Source organism: Balaenoptera musculus, chromosome 3, assembly GCF_009873245.2.
Source record: "Balaenoptera musculus isolate JJ_BM4_2016_0621 chromosome 3, mBalMus1.pri.v3, whole genome shotgun sequence".
NCBI classification, from domain to species: Eukaryota; Metazoa; Chordata; class Mammalia; order Artiodactyla; family Balaenopteridae; genus Balaenoptera; species Balaenoptera musculus.
This window is the reverse complement of record NC_045787.1, coordinates 157,162,755-157,173,732: the sequence shown is the minus strand read 5'-3', so window position 1 is coordinate 157,173,732 and position 10,978 is coordinate 157,162,755. Positions and strand designations below refer to the sequence as shown.

The window sequence follows — 10,978 nt, the reverse complement described above, 5'->3', positions numbered from 1 at the left end:
CCAAATAAACTGGGGCAATGACTTTGTTAAGTGAAATTCTGAACCCTGGGTTTTTGGACACAACTTCGCGTATATTAGGTGCTCTATCATTAGGAGGATCAAGTAATTTTCCCTGAAAACTGGGATATCTTGAGTAATGAAAAGGATAGTATTAATAATTATGGTAGAAGAAAAGGAATGAACTGATTTCCCCTTTAAAAAATATCTTTGAGGACAGATAAGAGACTTAAGAGGAGGGCTTCCCTGGTGGCGCAGTGGTTGAGAATCTGCCTGCCAATGCAGGGGACGCGGGTTCGAGCCCTGGTCTGGGAAGATCCCACATGCCGCGGAGCAACTAGGCCCGTGAGCCACAATTACTGAGCCTGCGCGTCTGGAGCCTGTGCTCCGCAACAAGAGAGGCCGCGATAGTGAGAGGCCCGCGCACCGCGATGAAGAGTGGCCCCCACTTGCCACAACTAGAGAAAGCCCTCGCACAGAAACGAAGACCCAACACAGCCATAAATAAATAAATAAATAAATAAAGACTTAAAAAAAAAAAAAAAAGAGACTTAAGAGGAAAGGTGTACTGATTAAATGTAAATTTTAAAGATATTATTTTGATCATAGAGTCTTATGGATTAGACAAAGGATTTGGAATCCTAATGACAATTGATTGCAGTCTACCACAAAAGAGATTATATCATTACATGATTGTAGCTAAGTGAATTTATTTGTAAAATTTAGAAAAATCCTTTTTGTAGTCTGAATAGTTTCTTTCAAAAAAGATATCTGAACTCATTGTAAGGGCAAAGCAATAGGTAAGTATGTTGGTGTAAAACTTTAAAGTCCACATTAGTGATCTCTTCATTGAATATCCAATTTAGTGAGGAAAACTGTATCAAAAAGAGATAACAATGCAGAGAAAATTAAAAGTTCAGAAAAAAAAAAATCAATGTAGAGGAAATGTAATAAGAAGTTTGATTACTGGATCAGGAAAGGTCACTCGGTTCAAAATGATGTTGTGCAGAAAAACTGAAAGTTGCTCAAGATTGGTTCAAGGGTGGCAGCGGCTCCAGAGCAGTAGCACATCACCAGGTCCCCGGTGGAGGTGCTCCTACAGGTGTTGCTGCTGGAGCAGCGGAGGTTCGGTTCTCACCGCGGGGCTGGGACCCTCCGGTTCATGTTAGTCTTCGGAGATCTCCCTCATCCCCCTCAGCTTCGGGAAAATGGCTCAAGCGAGTAAGCCTGCGATGAAGAAAACTTCAACATCTGTTGCTTTGGAGAGGAGTAAGAAAGAAAAAGAACAATTCTGTAAACTCTTTATTGGTGGCTTAAGCTCTGAAACCACGGAAGAAAGTCTGAGGAACTACTACAAGCAACGGGGAAACCTTACAGACTGTGTGTTAGTAAGGGATCCTGCCAGCCAAAAACCAGGAAGATTTGGTTTTGTCACGTTTTCATCCATGGCTGAGGTGGATGTTGCCATGGCTGCCAGACCTCAGTCCATTGATGGGAAAACTGTTGCACCCAAACGTGCTGTCCCAAGAGAGGATTCTGGACAGCGGGGCGCTTTCTTGACTGTGAAGAAGCTGTTTGTTGGTGGAATTGAAGAAGATACTGAGGAGCATCATCTTAGAGATTACTTTGAGAAATACGGAAAAATCGATGCCATTGAGATCATTACCGATAGGGAGTCTGGAAAGAAAAGAGGCTTTGGATTTGTTACTTTTAATGACCATGATCCCATGGATAAGCTTGTGTTGCAGAAAGACCATAGCATCAATGGTCATCATGCAGAAGTAAGAAAGGCCTTGTCTCAACCTAAAATGCAGGGAGTCCAAAGTTCTAGAGGTGGAAGAGGAGGCAACGTCGGTTTTGGAGACCCTCCTGGTGGTGGTGGAAATGTTGGAGCAGGACCAAGACGAGGAAGGAAACTTGGAGGAAGATCTGATGGATATGGAAGAGGACATACATTTGGGGATGGCTATCATGGGTGTGGAGGAGGATCTGCAGGTGGCAATTTGGGGGTTGGCCCTGGTTATGGAGGAGGACAAGGAGGATACGGTGGTAGAGGATCTCGATATGGCGACCTGGATGGGGGCTCCGGAGGTGGTTTTGACAGCTATGGAGGAAGAAATTATGGAAGTCGTAATTACAATGATTTGGGAAATTATTAGCAGAAACCTTCTAAGTACGATTTACTGAAGACTGGAAAACTGAGTGGTAGCAGGAATGTGGGAGGATCATATGGTGGAGGAAACTATGGTCCAGGAGGCGGTGGAAGACGTGGGCGTTATGCAGTGACCAGCCGATACTGAGCTTCTATTTGCCGTGGGCTTGGCTGTATAAATAGGAGACGTTGAGAGCCCAGAGGTAACAGAAGAGCTTTAGGTTATCGAAATAACAGCGTTCGGGAAACTCTTATCTCAGTCATGCATAAATATGCAGTGATATGGCAGAAGACACCAGAGCAGGTACAGAGAGCCATTGTGTGAGTAGACTCGATTATGTAAGAACAATACCTTCCTGTGGAGGAAAGACTATGAAAAAATGCTTTTGAGACCGTTTCTTAGCTTTTGAATTGTTGTCTCTCCAGCGGTCTCTGTAAGAATGTGGAAGCATCCCCTCTTTGATAATGTTAAATTTCAAAGTTTTGGATGATATTTGAATCCTTTTTCAAGACTTTTCTCAAAATTTTGAAAAACTATTAGCTAGAATCATGGTGTGATGAGACATAACATCATTCTTCTAAAGAAAATTAGTTCATGTGCAGAGTTAAGAAACTGTTGCACCTTTAAGATTTAATAAAATAATTCTAAAGGTAAAACAGTAGTAGTTTGTCCTCTTTGATAATTTTGCACTTTTAGTTTTTACCTTTTAAATATTTTTCTTGTTGTATGATATCAGAGTTTGCAGGGTAGTGATATGACTTACATGCATTATGAAATGATTACCAGAAAAAAGTTTTTCTTCTTGCGATGAATATTTGTAGGATTTACTGCCTTAACAACTTTGATATACATCCTACAGCTGGGCTAATTTTGGTCATCCTGTACCTTACATCTTTTGTAATGTTGAGTAACTTGTCATGTGCCTATTGGTCATTTGTATATCTTTTTTGGATAAATGTCTATTCAGTTCCTTAGTCCATATTATAGTTTGATTATTTGCTATTGTGGTATATGAGTTTTTGTTGTACATTACCTGTTTTGTATTTATTTATCTTATAACTGGAAGTTTGTACCTTTTGACAACCTCCATTCTGTATTTCCTCCCACCAGTTCTCTGCTTCTGGGAACCATGAGCACGATGCATGATTTTTTTTTTCATGAGTTTATTTTGTTTTTGGATTTCACAAATAAATACGATCATACAGTATTTGTCTTTGATTTATTTCACTTATCAGAACTGCCGTCCATGTTGTTTCAAATGGAGGATTTCTTTATGGCTGAATAGTATACCATTGCATGTGTGTATATATATATATATGTGTCTGTATCTGTATATAAAATATGTGTGTGTGTATATACACAGACATTTACATATGTATAAAATATGAAATCACTTTTTAAAAAGGTTTATTTATTATTTATTTATTTTAGGCTGCATTGGGTCTTAGTTGCAGCATGTGGGATCTTCATTGAGGCACACAGGATCTTGTTTCAGCGTGCGGGCTTCTCTCTGTTTGTGGTGTGTGGGTTTTCTCTCTCTAGTTGTGGCACACGGGCTTGTCTCTAGTTGTGGCGTGCGGGTTTTCTCTCTCTAGTTGTGGCACACGGGCTTGTCTCTAGTTGTGGGGTGCGGGTTTTCTCTCTCTAGTTGTGGTGCATGGGTTCCAGAGCACGTGGGCTCTGTAGTTTGTGGCACGCAGGCTGTCTAGTTGAGCCATGCGAGCTCAGTAGTTGTGGTGCATGGGCTTAGTTGCCCTGCGGCGTGTGGTATCTTAGTTCCCTGACCAGGGATCGAACCTGCGTCCCCTGCATTGTAAGGCAGATTCTTTACCACTGGACCACCAGGGAAGTCCCATGAAATCACTTTTTCTTGATATACTCAGCTTTTGATAGATATTTAGGTCATTTTCTCATGTCTTGACTGTTGGAAGTGATGCTGCAATGATCATGTGAGTGTAAACGATTATTTGGGACAGTGGCTTTATTTTATTCAGATATATACCCAGAAGTGGAATTGCTGGTTCCTACTGTGGTTCTATTTTTAATTTTTTGACACACCTTCATACTGTTTTTCAAAGTGGCTGCACCAATTGACATTCTCACCAAGCGTGCACAAAGTTCCCCTTTGGTGTGTCTGACACAACCACCAGGAGCTCCTTGCAGGGACATCAGTCATGGACACAGGATGACAGAGCTCTCAGGGTCAGGATGGGCTTGTCTCCTCCACACCTCCCTCTCCACTCCCTCCCCATCCATGAAGTCTTGTGGTCACACTCATGATGAAATCATAGAGGCAAGGGGAAAAAACATGTTTTTCTCATTGTTTTTCTCCAAGATGGAGGGGGACAGGTGCAGAGCCCCAGGACGGGAGCATTCCCAGAGGTCCTTGTTGGGACTGATATGAAGCAGTAAAAAGAAGGGGAAGCCAGGCTGCTCCCGTCACAGTGACACTGAGGGTGAGGTCTCTGCACTGTGACTCCCTTATAAATACCTACTTTATGATTCTGACTGTGCCCTTGTCTGGCACACCAGCCTGGCACATGCTCTGCAGTGTTTCCACAGGCTGAGAGACAGAGTGGTAGTGGGCATAGGCTGTGGTGTACACGAGGGGGGATTTTCCTTTCTTAAAGCAGAGCCTGTAGACTCACCCCTGATCCATCTTCTCCTCAGCTCAGCTTAGACACAGGGTTTTGTCTCTCTGTTGTGCCATGTCATTCTCTCTGATTTGCCTTTTCCTATTCCTGCAGCCTTTACACAGTGCATGCACAGTGGATTTTGAGGACTGTTTGCTATACTAGAAGCCAAGTGTCTACAGAGATGGGAATCTGGTAGTGGGTGGGTTTTTCCCCTTTATTTCATGAATCAGGAAGCAGACGAATTCCAGCTCTCCTTCCTGAGAAGGCCAACACAACTGTCACCCAGTTTGTAAGTTCTTGTTTGCATATGTGTGTGTGTGTTTCATCCCCCTGAAAATGATCTAAGGTGCACACAGAAATGGCAGAAATGTAGACCAGTGGGATTCTGAACATTCTATCCTTTCTTTGTCTCTGTACTACCTTAAAAATTTTTTTCTCCTCACTTTTCTTTTTTTTTTAACTATGCTAATTATTTTCCTTTACTTTTTTTTTTTTAATTAATTAATTTATTTATTTATGGCTGTGTTGGGTCTTCGTTTCTGTGCGAGGGCTTTCTCTACTTGCGGCAAGTGGGGGCCACTCTTCATCGCGGTGCGCGGGCCTCTCACTATCGCGGCCTCTCTTGTTGCGGAGCACAGGCTCCAGACGCGCAGGCTCAGCAATTGTGGCTCACGGGCCTAGTTGCTCCGCGGCATGTGGGATCTTCCCAGACCAGGGCTCGAACCCGTGTCCCCTGCATTGGCAGGCAGATTCTCAACCACTGCGCCACCAGGGAAGCTCCTCTCCTCACTTTTCTTAAGACAGAGGACAGAATTATGCATCTTTCCTGTCCACTCCATCAGCAGGATACCCAAGATCAGTTCTTGGAAGACTTAGAATTAGTGAGACTGCTGAACCCCTGCCCCTCCTACTGCAAGGGCCCTCAGACTGAAGCACACAATCCCTTTGAGTCACTGATCCCCTTGGCCTGAGGGCACTCGTAGGAGAAAGTGGCTCAGCCTGAAGCTCACTGCTGACAAAGACATTGCTGAAATGTGCCCCCCTGGAGAGACCCTACATGGCTTGGATTCACCACCCTAAAAAGTAAGTTCCTCTAAATATCATTCATTTAGTCCCATCAAGAATGAGGTATTTAGCCCAATATCCTAGAAGCCAAAAGAAGAAAAGTAGATAATATTTTAGAAGAGGCTAAAGCCCTTCATATTTATCCATATCATTAACTTCTCCAGGAAAAATGATGAACACTGTATTAAAATCTGGACTTTATCTAATTGTGTGGCATGCATATCTCTGGTTGAGTTACAGTATTGATGCTTAACAAATCGGTTTATATCAGGCATCCTGTGTTCTGTTCGTGCTTTGTTGGTTTACAGAGTAAGCAGTGCTTCTGCAACATTTCTCAACATGCCCATGTCTTCAGAAGAGTGAGGAGACGTTTAGAACCTATGTGCTTGTTTCCTTACTGGTTCTTTTTGGAATGCCTTAACACTGATCATTTGAGCAGGTGCTGCTGCAGTGGAGGGTTGCTGACCTTTTCTCTCATCTGTGCGAGGATCTCTGCCTGCCCAATCTTTGTCCCTTCCAGCTGTCTCATTTCATATTTCCTTTCCTCTCGGTTTGCTTCTGTATCTTTTACCAAAACATAATGTGGAATGTTTTATGAAAATTATTTCAGGTATGTACATTCTCTGGTTTGGTGGAAGCTACTGGTTATTTGCCCTCTACCAAGGCTAGGGTGGCAGGAAGTGACCATCAGCCAGTGAAGTCACCTCTCTGATCTCAGGCACTGTGTAAGGAAAGAGAGAACCTGTTTTGTCCATGAGGTCACTGTGGTGGGAGTGGTGAGAGTCTTTAGTAATGTCACAAGGCTGGAGGCCAAACTTTGCAGCCTACCTTCTGTACAGCAGCCAGAGAAATACATGGACATCTCCATGCTGGGCTGAGGAGCTGCAGGCATCATGTAATTGTCAAGCTCTAATGTTTTCTTAAGCTGTGTGGGTTACTATGTGGGCATATACTGTCAACTTCATTCTGTGAACTGCTTCTCATACATAACAATTTATCATGAACATAGTTTAATATAAGTAAATGTACATTTGCATTATTAGTTAATGTCTACAAATGTCATTATTATAAACATGGAATATTTACGTAGCTGTTCTCATTAATTTTATGTAACAATAAATAAGTTATGATTAATTCATCTGCAGTATTTTTTTCTTCTAATATCCTTGTCTTGTTTTGTTATTATGGTAATGCAAGTAGTGCAGAATGACTCTGAAAGTGTTACATCTTCTTCCTTTTCTGGATGAGTTTTTAAAGAACTGGTCTGATCTCTAGATGAAATGTTTGGGAGAAGTCATAGATTTTCCTTTCTTCCAAACTTTGGGTGCTGTGACACATTGTCCTATGTCATACAATTTTTTTTTTGTCTTTTATAATGCCTTGCTGGATTTTATTAGGTAAAATTTTGTGTAGAATAATTACATTTAGATTTGTCCATGGGATGGGACAGAAATCGATTTCTCAATATGCAACTTTGTGTACTGGTTCCTCAGCCTTAAGAGAGTTGGTTGGAGAAGTCCTCTGTTTTATTTTCTGGCACAAATGTTATGACTTGCACTTTATATGTACCCTGAAGTTTCCTAAAGTTTACGGAGAGATGACTTAAGCAACCTATATCGGGGGCTTTGTGTGCTATGTTTAAAATTAAGTTACAAATCTAACTTTGTTGATGTTTATGATCTCTTCAGGTTTTCTACCCATTTGTTTGTGATGATGAGCTTATCATCTCAGAGGTTAAAATTAAAGGAAGAGATAATTAAGCACATCAAATTTAAAGCTGACTCAAGTGTTATACCTCAACAGCAAATACAAAAAAAAAAAAATCCTTTCATAAGGATAGAAGTAAGATATAAGGTAAATCTTAAAAGTAAAAAAAATAGTGAACTCACTTTTCCCAGTTTATGACAGCTCAAATACTTGAAATTAAGAAGAGATCTCTAAAAAACATCATCAGTGTGGAGGAGCTATTTGATGTATATCAAGTGTGCCCTCTATATGAACTGTATACAGTTTTCTTTCAAAAGTTAATGGAGAGGGAAAAACTGACCATTCGTTTTGAAAACAGAAAAACAGTCAAATTCTAAAGTAAAAAAAAAACCACATAAAATTATTAGAGCAGAATGTAATGACATTTTTAAAAATTAGAAATATTAAGCCACTACTTGGGAACTGTTTTTAAAATATCTCACAATATTTAGATAAACAGTTCACCCAAAATAAAATTGCACGTTATCTAGAAAATGCCAACATTGAAAACATGTAAGAAACACAGGAAAGGGCTTCCCTCGTGGCGCAGTGCTTAAGAATCCGCCTGCCAATGCCGGGGACACAGCTTCGAGCCCTGGTCGGGGAAAATCCCACATGCCGCGGAGCAACTAAGCCCGTGCGCCACAACTACTGAGCCTGCGCTCCAGAACCCATGAGCCACAACTCCTGAAGCCCACGTGCCTAGAGCCCGTGCTCTGCAACAAAAGAAGCCACCACAATGAGAAGCCCGCGCACTGCAACGAGGAGTAGCCCCCGCTCACCGCAACTAGAGAAAGCCGGCGCACAGCAACAAAGACCCAACGCAGCCAAAAATAAATAAATAAAATAAATTAAATTAAAAAAAAAAGAAACACAGGAAAACAGCCAAAGCACTGTTTACACGAAAATATTGAGTTTATTATAATTTATTAACAAATAAGTGTTGATTTTAAATGTGCTTATATTAACCTTGAAATTCACACAGTTAGAAAAACACCAAAACAATTCCAAGGAAAGAAGAAGACAAAGATTAACAAAGAGAAAAAAAGCAAACATTAATTCTTTAGGAAATACAAAAATGTAAGAGCTATTTTAAATATCAAATAAATATTTATTAAATGGAATTAAGGAAATATAAAATAGTCACATATAAAATGATAAATTATAGAAGAAAAAATATGAAAGATTTTGCTGAAATCCATGAATATAAACTATAATAATGGATGAAGAGTATATTTTTAAGGAAAATATAATTTAACAAAATTGGCTTCATAAGAGCTGACTAATTAGAATAGAAAATAAGAGTGAAAATCCCTTGAAATGCCTCAGGTGAATATGGCGTCAGAAAGTAATTCTCCAAAATTTTTAGGAACGGTTAAGTCAGGTACTATATAAAGTAATCCAATTATGGTGAAGGGGGAATGCTTGCATCTTGGCTTTCAGTCCTAAGAAAAAGAATATGACATTTGAGACTCAAATAAATCTTTGAAAAATGGTTTATGAGATGGTTGTGCACTCCTTATTCACATACCTAGAGGAGAATTATCTTGCTATCTTTTTTTAAAAAAAGTTTTTGTCCATGCAGCTCAGCATGTTCCTTAACCAGGGATCGGACCAGCACCCCCTGCACTGGAAGCACAGAGTCTTAACCACTGGACCACCAGGGAGGTCGCTTATCTTGCTATCTTGGTGCACCTCACCTTTAAAGAGCTCATGAAAATCTGTCCCGTTGACAGTTCTATCATCCAGCTAAATATGACCTCACCCCACTCACAGTGCCCTATAACCCTCTCTAGGTGGATCAGCCACAATTTGCCTCCTTAGAATAAGAGGGCCTTGCCAGTGTCTTCCAGAGCCCTCAGAACAGTATTCACACCATCTCCATATGACAAGACAGGAGAATCCCTGAATGGGAAACCTGAGTTTAAAACCTTTCTTTTCCCATAACTTGGCTTAGGATTCACCCCTGAATTACTAAACCATTCTGCCTAATACTCTCCCCTCTGTTTAGGCGGTTCTTCAAGAACTACCAATATGTTCTGGCCTTTCTCTCTCTGGCCACTGAGGAGATCAACAAGAACCCCCACCTACTCCCCAACCTGTCCTTTGGTTATGATTTCTACAGTGCCTTTGAAAGTAACCATAGGACTTTGGGAAGTGACCTGTTTTGGCTCTCTCAGGGGAATCAGATGCCCCAGCCAATTTATGGTTGACTAATATTCCATTGTATATATGTGTCACATCTTCTTTATCCATTCATCTGTCGATGGACACTTAGGTTGCTTCCATGTCCTGGCTATTGTAAATAGAGCTGCAATGAACATTGTGGTACATGACTCGTTTAGAATTATGGTTTCTCAGGGTATATGCCCAGTAGTGGGATTGCTGGGTCGTATGGTAGTTCTATTTTTAGTTTTTAAAGGAACATCCATACTGTTCTCCATAGTGGCTGTATCAGTTTACATTCCCACCAACAGTGCAGGAGGGTTCCCTTTTCTCCACACCCTCTCCAGCATTTGTTTGGAGCTTTCTTTTTAAAATTAAAATGTGAAATTTTAATAAAATGGAGGACAAAGATCACCATCCTTGGCGAATGTCTCAGCTCATTTGGATGTTCTATCCCTTTTGTCTCCCTGGAGAAACGTGTCTCAAATTTAGAGAGCATCACAATCATCTAGAGGGTTTTAAAATCTCAGATTTCTAGACGTTAATCCAAGTAGATCTAGGGTGGGAATGGAGAATTTTCATTTCTAAGAGGTTCCCAGGTGATGTTGATGCTGCTGGTACAGGCATCACACATTGAGAAAGGGATTCTGGGACATTACAAAGCTGACGTGAGACAAAGAAAGCAGAAGGTCATTGTCCAGCACCAAATCCAGACCAATTTACAGAATAAATTATTCAAACACTAAAACTTTACTTCCTGATATATTTAAAATCCATCCACTAACTATACTTATGTAAGATGTCATCTTTTGAGTGACCTCCTCTAGTAAATTAGCAATGACAGGTTAAGATTCCTAATCCTTTCTCCACTAATTCAGTTATGAGAGTCTAGTCACAATGATCCATTTAAAACATAAATCTGATCTGTTCACCATAATGTTTCATATATATCTGACAATTTTTGTAAGCATTGGCTCATAGGCTTATTAGATGGAGACGTCCCAGAAACTACCATCTCCAAACTGGAGAACCAGAAAAGCCAGTAGTATATTTGATTCCAAGTCTGAATGCCTGAGAACCAGGGGTTCTGAAGTCCAAAGGCAGGAAAAGATGGATGTCCCAGCTCAGGAAGAGAGAATGCATTCATCCTTCCTTCACTTTTTGTTTCATTTGGGCCCTGAGCAAATCGCATAACACCCAACCACATTGGTGACA

General features: G+C 40.8%; 1 protein-coding gene across 1 annotated transcript; it reads left to right on the top strand.

Annotated features, from left to right (window-relative positions):
• The first annotated feature begins 1,229 nt into the window (after nucleotides 1-1,229).
• LOC118892600 (heterogeneous nuclear ribonucleoproteins A2/B1-like) lies at nucleotides 1,230-2,297 on the top strand. Its single transcript, XM_036847344.1, is given in 1 exon segment — nucleotides 1,230-2,297. A coding segment is annotated over 1 exon segment (1,068 nt).
• The last annotated feature ends 8,681 nt before the right edge of the window (nucleotides 2,298-10,978 follow it).